A 16,094-nucleotide genomic window follows, 5' to 3' on the forward strand; every position below is an offset into this window, starting at 1 on the left:
TTGGCTGAATACTGGGAAGTGGCCAGCAGAGTCAATTCCATTGGTTAAAAACACGTCCGTCAACATCATTCATTATCACTTGTTTATTTTGTAAAGTAGTAGCTGGACGGAATGAAGCATCTGTGCGGTATGCTTAAATGTCGTCTTAAATGTCATCTTGAGGAGTAAGACACCATTATAAGGCTTGATTATTAAAATCCGAGTCGTGCTTTTTAGCCCATAGTAACACCGGGGACATTCAGGTCGTGAGCTCTACTTCCCTCTAGAGGCAGAATGATGAAATCACTAATATGCAACACAAGGGCAAAACCATTTGGAATCTGACATTTTTATGTTTAAGGTCAAGAGGTAATAACACAATAAAAGTTAAACAGGAGCGCTTAATAATATTAAGATAGTGCACAAAAATACAAATAATAAATGGTCAAGTTGTTTTATTTGTAGTTCAAATAAAAAACAGACTGAGGGAAATGGGTTTAATTCCACACTGAGTTCAAGCAGGTTTTGGGGACCATTAATGGATTTATTTCTGTAAATTCTTTTTTGCAATTCTCAAATTAAATGTCAAAGATATCAAAACAACCTGCACATGAAGTTGAAGTGGAAACATTTAATAACAAATGTAAAAACAAACAAAATACATGAAAAGTATGTTTCACATTCAATGCAGCTAAACTGAATTCCCCTCTACATCCTTTAGGTAACCAATTTTGCTTGATATATTTTATATGGCGTTTTCTTTTTTTTTTTTTTTTTTTGGTTTCCTTAATTTAGAGTTGTTTGTTAAAAAACTGAAAGGCAAATGAACCTGAGAGACACCAAGTTTTGTACCCTTTTGTTTCCACTCAGAACTAAAAGCAGCACACGAACAAGGAAACAAAATCCTGCTTAAAAATACGAGCAATTTTATCAACAGTGGTATTGGTTAACAACTCCAAAATGTTCTCCTCCAACATATATTTGGCTTTCGACTTCCACTTTTTTTCCATCATTCGTACGATAAAGCTGTTCCACGTTACAAGGAGTGCACTTCATGGAAAAATGGAGGGATATTTAAATCCCTGTAAGGTAAAGATCCCAACATTTATAACCACAAAGGCACAAATTCAATACAAGCATAATGTACTATATACTCATAATAGCAATGAAATAAAGATTAATAAAAACAACCCTATTTGATTCTCTTTGAAACATTGATATGTCATCTGACTAACTGCAGCTGAGAGGGGAAAACGGGGCAGACAGTCGATGTTAGAAAATAACAGCAGGGCAAATATAAAGTTAAACAGTGAACATATTGTCAGAGATAATAGTTTTCTCAGAAGTGTAGTCTTAACCTGATCCAAAGTCAAAATAAGAATCTGAAAACAATAATAGCAGCGAAAAGTACAGACCAATGACACGCTCCTTGATGAGCTACTCATTCTGCTGTGATGCACAGTGGTGGAGGTGTTAATTTGGGCTTCACAGTCTCAAGGACTGGCCAGCTTGAACTTACTGATTTAACTTTACACTCAGCATCCTTAGAAAGCATGCCTGAGAATAAAACCTGAACAGTTAACCTGAACTTTGAAAGGACCATTAAAAAAAAAAAAGAACTGTATAAAAGCCTCACATAGTTTGGAGACTAAAAACTAAAGATTTTTACATTTAAAAAGGTGCCAAAAATTTCAATAAGGTGCCATCAGAGGACGAAGGACAATTATTCACAGCACCCGTACAAAGTTGCCTCAGCTATATCAGCATCAATAGTGTTTATGTCCAAGAGGTTACAGAGAGGAGCTTTCCAACTGAGCTTTCCTCAGTCTGAAGGTGAATATTGCTAAAAAAAAAAAAAAAAAATGACCTGAGTGTTCCAGTCAGCCAGCTGCACAACCTCCAAGTTCATTTACATCGATTTCATATTTATTGATCAATGCGGCTTTACATAATTTCCTCATCAAACCAACACGTAGAGACTCTCAGACACACACATTCATCCAGGCCTCACGCAGAAACCGCTAATGTCGTCAACTTGGTGTTTTCATTGTCGCCCGGTTCTTCTTCTGGGAGAGGGTCGTACTGTCGTCGGTACAGCAGCCGGGTCACCAGAGTGATGATGAACATCTCCAGGATGAGGAGCTGCTGACTCAGCACTGCGGAGACGGACAAAATGGTTTTAAGGTTTGCTCGAAGAGAGACATTGGGAAAGTTGGGAGTTTTGAGTTTCTTCCTGGCATTTAATGTTGGACTGAAACAAACTGACTGATTGGTCGTGGTTCACTACGATCCTGATTGACTTAATCCGTTTCATTCACTCATTCAACAGCAACTCACGCCTCTGTTGAAATACCAGATTAATTTGTTGTAAAAAAAAAAATAATTTTTTTTACATTATTTTAATTTCTTTTCCACCTTTGCTATGACAAACAACTGGTTGTTTTACAGCTGGAAAAACAAACCATTTTGTTACGGAGAAAATGTGAAAAATAAAAAAGCTGTCACTAGCAAGTTGCGCATACATCAAAGAAATTTTGATTTAATTACCCATCTGGTTTATAACATATCAATTATATACAATTCTACAAGTCAGACGTCACTCTTATCTATCCTAGTGGCATTTTCTTTCTGTTTGGATCTCTGCTCTAGCAGCAAACAAATTGGCTGATTGATTAATTAAATCCATCAGCAACGTCTGAGCAAAGACGCTGACGACGAAAGCCTGATTTAACAACGACAAGGGCCCAAAGAAACCGGCAGGATATGTCGAGACTCACTGTATCCTCTGGCGGGAGACGAAAAAGGCGGAGAGCAGGCGATGATTCTGTTCATGGCCAAGATGTTGATGATGGCCGTCTGCAGCTGGCTCAGGATCAGCACCAGCTACCGACACAAGCACACTGATGCAGTCAACGGCTGAGAGCGCGGCGCTGGGAAACTCTGCGGTTGTTCGGGATCTTACCTGATACATGGCGTACTTGGGGACGATCTTGAGCGTTCGCAAGGTGATCCTCAGGTGCATGAAAGTGATGGTGACGGGCCACAGAGCAGTGACCGTCAAGATGCCAACAAATGGGTTGATCCATATCGCTGCTCCGGTAATTCTCATCTGAAAAGCGATGTCATGTAATGTTTAAGTATGCCAACAGATTGGTTCACCATCGTCAAAACTTCTGGACCTCTAACAAATCGGAAAGGTCGACAAAGATTAGTGAAAATAACAGCACTGAACATTTCAGGCAGCAATATGAACTCACCACAAAAAAGTAAGAAACAAAACTAAAAAAAAAAAAAAGCATACTAAAAGAATATGGGGAAAGGGGGGGAAGAGCCTTTAAAGCGGAAACTGATTTCTACAAAAATTATGACAAATCATATTTTTCAGGAATATAAAACATACTAGCAGGGGATCCATGAAAAACAGCAAATATTTGGAAGTCATCTACGTCTAGAAAGTAGATTGTCTCTTTTCAAACGGAATGGCCTAAAGGGATAAATATTTCTTTGGAATTTTAGTGGCAGGAAAAAAACAAGGCCAACTCAAGGAAATGGCTTCTGTGTGAGAGCCCGACTATTGACATGTGGGCTGAGATTTTACCAGAAATTTACAGGATGGAGAGAGTGGGAGCTGAGGTGATTTGTTTTGAGGGAACGGTTTTCTCTCACAGTGGAGGAAATAGATGGACTACAGAACAGAATACCAAGGAAGTCAAACCTTGACTGGGTAAACTGTAGATAATGACTTCACACAAGTGTGTAGATAAAAAAAAAAAAAAAAAAAAAAAAAAAATCCAGACTTATACAGACAGTAAAAAAAAAGAAATCAAATTTTATGTAAATATTCGTTTCAAAATGTCAACAAAAAAGAAAAGAGAGAAAAAAAGAGAAAGTTTTGACAGTTTATAAAGTTGGACTTCTCAACAGCCGCTGTGGTATTTTACCATCAAAAGCAGGGCAAACAAAGAAATGTATTTTCTCTTTATTTAAAAGGGAATGTAAAAAACAAGGACAGCATTTTAAACATAGATTGATCTTATAGCAGCAAAGCAGCCAATAATTCCAAATATCTAGTTTTTAAAGAAAACAAGGAAAGCTCAAATCAAAACGAAATATCTTCTTCCAAAAGTAAAGACTTAAAATATTGTTCTCTTCTCGTTTTAGATTTTAAATGACGCGCTACGTGTTCACTAGAAACAGAAACCAAGACATTGACAGGTACCCACACACCCACATTGAAGAGTAATCAGAAGTGATTTCCTGACAAAATACAGTGTCAGCTATGATGCAACTTGCAGAAGCAATCATATCCCTGCCACAAGCTTCAATCCGTTTAATTGGGACTTTATTTGATTGATAGATCAACACAATGTGAAGTCAAAGGAAAACCATTCAGCTTTAAGCTGCGTTTCTTTGGTTTGTTTGTTTTTTAGGAATGAATACTGTAGAAATCGGAACAGCACTGCGTGAGTTTGTTTTTGCCCAATCATTGGGAAAAAACATCTCAAACTCAGCAAAGATGAATGAAAGCTTCTGAACATCTGTAGATAAGGATGTCAAAGTTCACAAGCTTTTCTTCAGCAGGGCCAGATACGCCTGTCTGACTAAATATGACACATTTTCCTGTCACTTCCCACCCCAGGAAGGAAAAAAAAACAAGCCCACAGCATGATGCTCTCTCCTGCTTGTTTCACTCTGTGGATGGCGTTGCCGGCGCCACCTAATGAACATCTGCTGCGTGTTTGGATTTTCTCATTCTAATCTGAATGCGTTCCAAACTTTTTTTTTTTTTTTTTTCCCTTCGTGTCACAAATCTACGTTGTGTGGATATATCCACATCAGATGCTAATAAAACACACTGAGGTTTGTGGTTGTAATGTGTGACAAACTGCGAAAACATTCATGGGGAATGAATTTGTGAGGTGCTGCATGTACACATTAAGCTGCCTTAAAAAATCATTAAATTGGCATTAAATGAATAACTATGTAAGAATACACACACACGCGCACACACACACACACACACACACGAGCTGTGGGAAAAATAACGGGAGTTGATCTCTTTGACTTACATCTTGCGGGTTGTAATTTCCGTTGGTCCACAGGAAGATGGAAAGGAGGGTGAAGATAAGCTTCAGAAGGGCAAACTGGAAGGATCCAAGCTTCAGCAGAAAGACAGTGCGTCTGAAGTTCGGAGACATAAAGTTACCACAAGTCCATTGTTGAATCCCCAAAGAACTTCAACATAAAGATGTTTTGTTTTTTTGTTTTTTAAACAAGACAGAGGAAGGCCTGTTTTATTGGGGAGGTGCGGCAAGTCAGGATCTGAACATGCCCAGAGAATGCTAACGGTGCCAGATGTCTCCGAGGGATGTCTTATAAACAGTTCAGTCGAGAAGTAGCAGAGTGTGCCTTGGCATGATCATTATCACCAGCATCACTGTGTGTGGGAACGTAGGGTTCAGATTTTCTGTTGCACAGATTAGGGAAGAAAAAAAAACTAGTCAAATTCAGCTCTGTCTCTGTCTAACAGCAGCATGCAAGCAACATAAATGACCGGGTTTAATCAAAAGCTAACCCGTTAACAATTATTAACAGCAACCAGAAAGGGGAACGGAGGGTTCACGGCACCCATGAGGAGTATGAGAGGTGAATGACCAGGAGGTTGCTCAACCTGTGCGTTGTTTGGAAATCCTGCCTTCCTCCCGTTTGAATCCAACACGGTTTGCACACAGGGTGGTTATGTTCAAACAGGCTAAAAACATGCTTTAAAGCTCTCCGACACGACTGAATCCGTCACTGACTCCAGGCTGCATCTGTACATGATCAGCGTTGCAAAATCCTCCGCGCAGCACTCCTATGTTACATCATAGACAAAGCTCCTTCAAATCCTTAGACAATTACTTTTGTTCAGCACAGGTTTTCAGCTAAGGCAGTGCAGTACTTTGCAAAGATTTTCACGCCTCATGACCTGTCTTGTACTTTGTAAGGATACAACTGCGTGCTAAGTTTTTATCGTTTTACCGAAGACAGACAACATTCATGCAATAAAAACAACATGGAAAACACCAAGGTTAAACTTCAATATTGTGTCATGTTATTTGACAAACAAAAATGAATTTCAATTTCGGCCACCAGTGAGCAGGAAACCATCGCGAAACCAAAGGGATGCCGACGATAAAACAAATAAAATGAATCGTAAAGATCCTTGATGAATTTATGTTTTGCGAAAGCAATTCAGCGTTCCTCAGACTTTTGGGTATCGACATCAATTTCTCCGTTGTTTCCCGTAAGTAACCTGATAACCCGATTGTTTCCCTGATGTATGACTCGCTTGAATTATTCTGCCTTCCTTCTTCGTCTTAGCATTAGCCAGTGAGGCTAACGTCTCACCAAAAGTCTCTGGTATCGCAGCGAGCATCACTACCTTCACCATATAACCGTGTTTGTTTGCTCTACTTCCGCAAAGGGGGGGAGACGGGGCCCGTTCTCGCCTTGGCATCATGTCAATTGCGCCATAATTTGTCCATTTTTTATGACGACGGATTGAACGTTGCTCCAATGAGATGTTCAAAGCGTGTAGTCTACATGCCAGCTCTACTTACAATGTCTCTGAAGCTAATTTTTGCAAGGCATGGCAAACAAAACAGCTAAAGCTGTTGTGACCTTTGTTTTTTTTGTTTTTAATAGTCTCTTAAACGAAGCCTGAAAGATCTAAACAGGCTTGAATCATGGGAAATAAAACAACTTTTTCTGATAAGTGCTCCCTAGTGGGACCATATTATAGGCAATTTTGATTAACTTTCCATCCCCTGTTTTTAGTTGGCCAGCAACATAAGGAGACAGTCCAAAAACAACATGCCAAGCCAATGGTATGCTTTCTGTGGAAGCTTCACTTATGCTTCAATATTACAGGGAAAAAGCCCTTGGATGAGTAAGTAAAACACAGAAAGGGTTTTTCTCTAATGGGCAGAGAAAGTGAGAAACTGAGGGAGTTTACCGTGTGATGGCCACGTGTGGGAGACAGAGGCAGCAACAGCAGCAAGGCCCAGTGCTGATCTTCAGTTTGTGTTTGCTGTACCGCTTCAGGAAGGCCTCGTCCCCTCCAATCTCCTCCAACATCATAATCAGGAACTTAAACACCACGATGGCGAAATAGCTACGAGGACAGAAGAGCAACACGGGCTATTAAGGCAGGAGGAAAAAAAAGAAGAAAAGCAAAAAACTATAGGAAAGTGAAAGCATGTTGCACAACAGCACGGCTGTTTTCTATAAAATGTTCCTAGGAATAATGAGGTTCGAGTTCCCCTTTGATCCTCGAGCAGTCGGGATGTAAGGGTTTAATTCACACAGCGCACAAACAGAGAAAGCAGTGAGAAAACGAGAGGGGGAGAGAAAACTTACGTGCCCGAAGTCAGATCTGTAATCATCACGGCTCTGGGGATCCACATCCCTATGCAGGACATGGTGCTGATCACCTGTAAGAGCCCAGGAGAAAAGAGGCATTACTAAACGCAATGAAAGACGACGTATTCACGATGCTTCAACTTATTCTCATTTTGTCACATTCTAACAATAAATACTGTGCATCTTAAAAAAGATTTTACGTATTAGACAGATTCGGTTATTGCTAAATTGTCCTTGGCTTTGCTAAAAACAAAAGTAGTCCCACAGCATGACATGGCTACCGCTATGTTTCTCTGTGGGAATGTCGTGTGCGGGTTTTCAGATGGATATTTCTTCAGAGTATCAGAGTAAAGGAGGCTGAACTTTTAGGAGTAAAAAATAAACATTTTAATCCACTTAACTATTTTGTACTTCTTTGTGTTGGTTCATTACATAAAACCCCACAAAATGATCTAGGAAGTGTAAAATTTACAGCATCTACCCTTTCTGTGGGAAAAATGAAGCATTCCCACAGCAAGCCATTGCCGAGACTTGGATAAATTGTTCCAGAAGTTATTGCGATAAACGATAATATTGTCGTTTTGAGACCATTTTTAAGTAGTGAAATGGAAATGGCAAAATAATAATGCAAGAACACAATCTGAAATATCAGTAAACTTTAAATTATAATGAACATCTAACACTGCAACTGGAAGACATTTCAAATATCCAAAGATAAATAAACAAAACAACAAATAAAATGAATTTTGAAGTCTTTGTAAATAAAATTGTCCTTCAAAAAAAAAAAAGGCCTAGTTGAGACCAAAACACCAACCTGAAACCTTTTATCATCCAGGTTTTGATAGAAAGAGTGGGGGGGGGGGGGGAAGAGAAACGATAAAATCATGCCAATGGAGTTTATCATGAGATTAATTGATTTATTGATTACTGTGACAGGCCTGGTTCAGGTTTGCATATTTATGCTGAGATTAAGTTACAAACAGGTGGGCTTGATTTACTAAAGCAACTTCTGAAGGCCAACATGTTGCCAGGGGCTTTATTTGGCGCCATCAACGTGAAAGAGACGGTAAGTAAAGGCATCGGCAGCCTTTTCGGATTTAAATGTATTATTAAAACTCTCGAAAACTATGCATGGCTCACAATTCTACGCATGTGAATATAAATATAACCCAAAGAAGCGTGATACTTTAAAGTGACAAAGTGAGACAAACTTAAACCGTGCGTTTGTAACTTTACCGGAGCTGCCCCGTTCACCCAGATGATTGCACTCTTCTTGTTGGCAGGCACCTTCTTGTAAATGTACACACACTCCTCCAGGAAGACCAGCATTGAAATCGTTGCCATGAAGGTGAGGACTGAATACAAAATAATTCCAAATACGTCCTGATCTGAAAGAGGAGAAGGCAAATTGGATTAAACAATTGGATTTAGGTCCATTATTTTGTCCTTTGGGGAAAAAAATTCAAGACAGAAAAGATGTTTTTTTTTTGTTGTGTTTTTTTCAAGATCCTGCTGAAAAGAAGTTCATGCTCATACTTGCTTTTTCAGGCTGGATAACAAAAACAGAAAAACAGCCTAAAAGTCTAAAGAACTTCAAGTCCTCACAAGTTTTATGAATCGTTGCTGGATTAAAGCGTTCACCCTTGAGCCAAAATAAACTTTGGCTCTTCTTTTGCTTTGCTAGTGTCAGAAAGATGACCCGAACATCGAAAACCTTTTAATCAGATTTGCCGCACTTAAAACCAAAGCAACACGCAAAACCCCAAGAGCTGATCAAGGAAAAGGCTGGCAGGGAGACGTGGCAGGATGTTGATGACGATGATGATGAAGGCAAGACGACACGGTTGACTGTGGTGGAGGTGGATGTCGCCATCAGGGCACCGATGACTCCAGAGAAAGGAAAATGCAAAACAAAGAATGGAAGGAAAGGCAGTAAATAGCTCAAGCTTCTTAGATGTAGCTGAGTCTATTCTTGTAGTCTGCGTCATTTATTGTCAGGAATTCAGAGTCATTAGTGGTAGTCAGACTGAAACGAACCCCACAAACAGGTGTTCCTGTTTTGCTTCGGGTTTTCTGCAACGCATGTCGGCTGTTGTGCCTCTTCGATTTCGCTCAGTAACTTTAAGGCTGAATCCGCACAGTTCGACTTTCTGAAGCGTCTCAGGATTCTAACAGCGAAATGCAACATGTTTTTCTACACCGCATCAAGGTTCAGCGATTTCAATCTCTAACAGATGTGCAGGACATACTAGAATTTCTCTTTTTTTTTTTTTTTTGAGCTTACAGGTAGAGATGCTGGAGATTCAGATGATCGATACTGACTGGTTGTATTTGTTTAGAAATTCACTAATCAAATTTTTGTAGCCATGTTGTAGGAATTTACTAATTAAGATTTGATGTGAGGCTGCATGATATCCGGTGGTTAGTGCGGCTGCCCAGGGCCCTCGCTGGGGCTTTTCTGTGCTCAGTTTAATTATTGTTTGAGTTTGATTGATTGTCTCTTCTGTGGAAAGTTTTTGATACAGGCAGTTGCCCAGGGCACCATCAGAAAGGGGCCCATGACCCCCCATATAAAAAATATAACTTATTTATCCGACAGCTTGAACACCTTTTATGTTTGGCTTCTCTAGAGGTGTCCAGGCCACTTGGGACATGTTGTTGAATTGTGATCAGTGTACGGCAGCATCCTCTTATATGTCACTTTCTCCTATTTAATCACTTCACCAATCATGGAGAGACACTGGCAGGATAATATTTGCTTGCATACATGTACAATAGCAAGGAGAAGAAGCCCTCTGCTTGATCTCAAGAATATGGCGATCAGGCAGAGGTTGCTGTCAATTACAATCCACTTTGTGTGAGAAGAGGTTAAACTTATTTTTGCTTTGGTGCTGCTGAAAAATATATAGAAATTGCATCCTGCCCACACTGGAACCATTTCTGTGGCTGAGTGGATCACAAAATCGGTCACAAACGGGAGAAAACAGAAGCAGAGAGAACAACATTGCCTGTTTACCCATGCATAGGCATGGATAAATTTAGAATCTGCTGATCTGTTCACAGTACATCATACCGCCTTCTGGGTTAGGCTGCGAACAAACGTTTTCAAGAACGCGCATCGACACGTGTTCTTAAAATCGTATTTCTATGAGAAGAAATTAGACTTTGAAATGAAACGGCACCAATCTGGTCGGGACTTTAGAGGCGACGTTGCAAACACAACATCATCGCTTTAGAAACGCGCGTTTATACGCCCCGAGAAAAGCGACTAAACTTTATGCTCGAAGTGAACGAGAATCATCAAGGAAAAATTTAAGACCAAGAATATTTATTACGGAGAATTGAATAACATAAATACAGAACATACTGTAGAAAATAAAACAAAATGCAAGAAAATGTTTTGAGGAACAAGCAGAGAGAACAGATTAAGAGTATGAAAAAACAACCACATTACAGAACAAAAATCACAGTTTGAGTTTTATGTAGCCATGAACGAGCAGTGGGTGAGGATCTACAAACGATAAACTAATCACAGGATGCAGTTCCGAATTCATGGTTTGAAGGTGGTGAGCAACAGGAAACCAAATGAATAATTCAGTTATGATTCATCCTGAGGAACATCAGGGGTGCCTCCAGAAAATGATGCAAGAGGGATACCAGATGTGAACCATTAATGATCTCCAAAGGATATGCCCAAAACCAATAACATTTATAAAGTGCAACAGTTTAATGAACCTTATAAACTGCAAATCCATGCTTTGAAGTCACTACACATCCAAAAATATACAAAAATAGCAAGTGAGATTGGAGCAAAACCACAGGTAACGCAGGAGCGGGGTCTTCAAAACGAGAAGGATCTGGTGAGGAATGAGGAAAACTAAATGGCTCATGAAAACTGTGGAGGCGATCAAAGACATGTAAGTGAGCTTTATAAACAAAAGATGCAGCAGTTGAGAGGAGAAAACTCTTGAACATAAAAACAAACAGAAAACTTAATAGAGTGCAGACGGACTGCAGCTAAAATGACAATCTAAACACATGAAAACACCAGGAATCCAAATACTGGATGAGAATTGAAATGTTTAATGCGAAAAGAGACGAAAACAGAAAGAATCACAATGCAGCGATTGAAGAACAAAGTCAAAAATCATGAAACCACAAAGAGTCACGGATCATAACAAAGCAAACATTCGGCGGCTGCTTTTGTAGAATGTTGATTCTACTGGCTCTCAAAAATAGCTTTTTATTTCCTATTGTGGGCTGCAGGCTTGCTGCATAGAAAAAAAAAAAAAAAAAAAAAAATATATATATATATATTCGAATAAAAATAGCATCTTTAGAACAACTGTTGCTTTATTTCTGATCTAGATGTAATTTTCAATGCTCTTTCAAATGAAAGGCTTTGTTTTTGTTCATAAAATACAACTTTGCTAAAATGCCTCCTGTTGCAAACTTAAAATACATCCTAACTAAATCATATTAAAAAAGAAAAAAATAGAGTAAATACTGCTGCCAGTCATCAAATTTAATGTTTTCTTCTCCTGAATCCATGCATTAACATTGTGCATTCAGGATTCTGTATGCAGTGAGGAGATTGGCAAACTACTGGCACCCCAAGGTAAAATTATGCCGTCTTTCTTCAATAGTGATTTTCCCAATATTACATTCTAATTGTACCAATAAGACACTTCATATCTCTCCCTTTTCCAGAACAAAAAGAAGAAAAACAAACTAATTTTGAGTCATATAAAGTAGAAATTGCATATCTAAACCAAGAAAACACCCCTGATCCATAGCTTTCTAGTGTCAAAAACAAAATCTCGACCACCTGTACTATTTTGTTTCCACGACACCGCAGTTAATAAACACTGCTTAAAATTTGGCCCAAACTAATTAAAATTCCACAGGGGGAAACTTGTTGGTGCGTAAAGTTCAAATTCTTTAACCAGTCGCTCGTCATTAGAAGAAGAAAAAAAAATTGTTCAGTGAGCAGAACCAGGTCCAGTCTATACTCACTTCGGATGTTGTCGATAGCGAACGGAGGTTCGCCGTCACACGAGTTAGCGGTCCGGTTGGATACATTATTCATGTTGGATGATGGTTGATTGGATTCACACACCCCGCCACAAATGCGCGACTTCCCAGTTGAGTGTCTTCCCTGCTGCTCACATCAACAGACAGCTCGGTGCGTAAAGAGCTGGTGGACGGACGCGCACCTTCTCCACTGCAGAGTCCGAAAACTTTTCGTCGCCCAGAGATGATTCTGCCTCCCTCTGCAACCCGTTCAGAGACACTTAACGGCAGTCGGTGGTCCCGCCCCGCCCCCATTTACGCCGTCATGGGGCTGACGTGATTTGCCTTGTCATTTACTGTAATATAAACGATTTTTTTTGGTTTGTTTTTTGTTTTGGTTCCTGTCAAAAAGACAAAAAGACAAAAAAAAAAAACAACAGGAAAAATAAAATCAAATAAAAAATCCCCAAAGCATTTCTTCTCAAACATGTCTCACATTGTTTCCTTGAAATACTAAGAAACTAGAAAACTTCAGCTGTCCTGATAACAACACAAATTGGACGAGGTCTAGTTTAATCTTGGTGAGCATTGTTGGAAAATGAATGTTTTGAGCATGTGGACAAATGGGACGTCACATGCTCCCCTGCTCCCATGGCAACGTGTGCAGGGGCCATTGCCATGTGAGGTTTTGCTGCAATTTTTTTCCTCCCTTTTGTACTCTCAGCTTTGTATGAATCGTTTTCCTCACAAATTTCTCAGCACCTTTATTGGTCGTGTGAAAGGCCAACAAAGCAGAACAAAGTTATGGAGTGTAGAAAAATTAGGCGTGGTTTTGAAAATCTGAAAGGTGTGGCAGGCAGGCATTCGCATGCAGCTCACCGAGACTTTGTTGAACCCCCTTTTGGCTGCAAATATCCTGGGACATGTCCATACTAGCTTTTCCCAGTACACCAAGCATGTTTGGTGTACTGATGGAAGCAGTGTTGGTGCTGGGGTGGCAAGATGACGAAGTGGGGTCGACACAGACCGGATTCTATATGTCTGCTAAAAAAAGAAAAAAAAAAAACCCACAGGATGACTCTGCCACCTCTATGCATGCATTCACGGGTTTTCCCCTGGTGCTCTGGTTTCGTCCTGTAAGTCCAAAGACATACATGTTGCAGTGCCTTGCAAAGGTTTGCACATCCCTCAGACTGTTTCACATTTTGTCACGTTACACATTTAACTCGGTTTTAGACTTTCTACCTGGCTGCCGTGTCCCACGGTCCTCGTGATGGCATTGGCCGTCACCGAGATTAAAACGCGCACAGGTGGATTCTGCTGCCGACGTGTTTGGCTTACGAGGGAGGGGAATTGTTCGCGCTGGATTATATTTAGGAGTACCACAGGTCACGGGGTTGAAAACAAAATCCACTTTGTGTTGGCCTATCTCATGAAATCCAATTGAACGTTGCAAAAGTGCAAGCAAGTTAAAGTTCACTGAACGCTTTTGACTGAACTGTATATCTTCAACGGGAACTTTTAAAATCTTCCATCCTCATGAACAGAACCCGTCCTCGGTCCCCCCCACCCCCATGTTTAAAATCTCTTTTTCAAGCCTGCATGCTCGTTCAAGAAAACTTCCATTATCCTTGTGCATGCCGGCTCATCCCAGGGACATACCCAGCAGGCACAAAAACAGACAAGTGTGGACGAATCGCAGCATGTGACCTAATGCTCCCCTTCTACAAAGCATTCAATCTAACGAAGGACAAGGCTTTCACAACACTGCATTACAAAGTGCAGAGTGTGAACTACCTACAAAATGTTGGATCTTACACGACCATTGATTCACTTATTCAAGTCAGAACAGCCCGACTTGGTGCACACCTTGATAATCCAGTAATTCTGACTGATTTAAAATAATCTGTTCTGACTGGCCTGAATTGAGGAGCTATTCAGAAAACAAGTATTCCAAGAATCCTGTCCAACAAAGCTGACGCTGGTGGGCTATATTTGCAATTCTGAAAAGTTCCCCTGTCAGAGGCTGTGCGCTGAGACAAATCTAATACTGCCGGGACTTGCTCAAAGCTAAATTTACATCTGGATGCCAGATATTTATTTGCAGTTTGTCGGGAAGCAAAGTCAGCAGCAAAGCTCCGAAAAGAAAGGCATGGATTTCTGGAGTCCTGCCAGTAGTTGGTATGTTTGCAAAAGCTTGAGATTACGTTCCAGTATCACAAATAGTTATTCCGTTAATCTGTGTCTCATGTCGATACACTGTGGCCACTTTGGGTTTAGGTCGTTTTTTTTTTGTTTTTTTTGCTTTTTCTTAAGCAAATGAGTTTATGATCCAACTTTAAAACTGACCCAGAGTTCATGACATTGAGAAGCAAACAGGAGCAGTTTGATGCCAAAACACAGGAAGCGCTTAGATTTACTTTGTTTCTCGTTCTTTAACGCAACACAGTTTAGGCCTTTTGTTTTGGCTCCCTCAGTACAACAGGAGCTGGGCCGCAGTCGTGTCTCTGCAGAGACCACATGCTGGAGTTTGGCACTTTCACAAAATCAGCTCTGCAGAGCAGATGAATCAGTTCCACGTCCTGTCCTGATTTGCTTGTAAGTTTCAGTTGCGGCAACTTCTAGTAAAGGCACATACAACTGGATCAAAAGAACGGGTGGGGGTGACACGTTAGTAGGAAGGGGCGGTCAGCGGGGATGTCTGTCTACGCCGGGTGTCAAGGGCCGGGGTGCCACACAGATAACCGGGGTCAATGATCAACTGGGTTCAGGATTTTGAGTGCACAGAATGCTAGCTGAGTTTGAACCAAAGCTGTGTTTACTGTTCCTAATCAGTGTCATCTGCTGACAGAACAAGGCTGCCCACCAAATCGCTCTGCCGTTACTACATCAGATGCAAATCTCTCTTCCCCCACTTACAAGATCGCGATGGACGCATTGAGTGTAATGTGGAATAATTACAGCACATTTGATTCATCCAAGTCGTTTGTCAAGATGTCATTTATGCGGCTGAGCCTTTAATTTAACTTCTTGTCTGGTTTCATGCCTGACTCTTGTTTTTGGTGTGCTTTTGGCACCACACTTTTTATTGTCGCATCCTGTGTGGAGCTAATCTGATGCTGATGATCTAATCTCGTGCTGCACACTGCAGGGTGCATGTAGGAAACCCACTGCTTTCAGGGGAAAAAACAAAAACAAAACCGTGGGTTCAACACCACACATATGCTCTTATATGAGTAAGATGGCATTTCCTTAACTAAAATGTAGCATCGCTTCTTCTACGATGCCTTCATGTTTTTCAGCCAAATGTGAGATCTACTTCGTAAAAGGTTTGTGTTCTTGCGTTTGCTGGAAAACTGAAAAAGCTGTAAGTTACATCTAATCGTCACTATTTGTTTAATCCAGTCACAGTGCGCCAAACTGTCCCTACTAACATATATTGGTGTAAAACAAAAAAAAAGGAGGAGATGTCAAAGGCAAAGTTTTATGCAATTTAACACTACACATTGTGTCTCCCAGTAGTCTTAATACTATGACATGAATGGGTTTTATTCATTTTTTATTTTTTTTTTATATAAAGTATGACTTATTCAGACAAAAATACATATTAAAAACATATTAAAATACATATTAATAAAATAATTATTTTAATTTGGGGTCTGATTTAGTCTTGGGGGGGAAAATAAGTATTTAATGCA

General features: G+C 40.1%; 1 protein-coding gene across 1 annotated transcript; it reads right to left on the minus strand.

The window, feature by feature from the left end:
* Window positions 1-419: 419 nt before the first annotated feature.
* On the minus strand, window positions 420-12,705 carry slc51a (solute carrier family 51 member A). The gene is made up of 8 exons (XM_014983503.2): window positions 12,400-12,705; window positions 8,620-8,771; window positions 7,381-7,454; window positions 6,977-7,135; window positions 5,049-5,160; window positions 2,942-3,088; window positions 2,757-2,862; window positions 420-2,135 (listed from the first exon to the last, which is right to left on the minus strand). The coding sequence occupies exons 1-8, from the start codon at window positions 12,470-12,472 to the stop codon at window positions 1,987-1,989; spliced, it is 972 nt and encodes a 323-aa protein (XP_014838989.1). The 5' UTR covers window positions 12,473-12,705; the 3' UTR covers window positions 420-1,986.
* Between the last annotated feature and the right edge of the window lie 3,389 nt (window positions 12,706-16,094).

The sequence above is a fragment of the Poecilia mexicana genome, unplaced genomic scaffold (genome assembly GCF_051168715.1).
Source record: "Poecilia mexicana isolate PSO_F unplaced genomic scaffold, ASM5116871v1 scaffold_20, whole genome shotgun sequence".
NCBI classification, from domain to species: domain Eukaryota; kingdom Metazoa; phylum Chordata; class Actinopteri; order Cyprinodontiformes; family Poeciliidae; genus Poecilia; species Poecilia mexicana.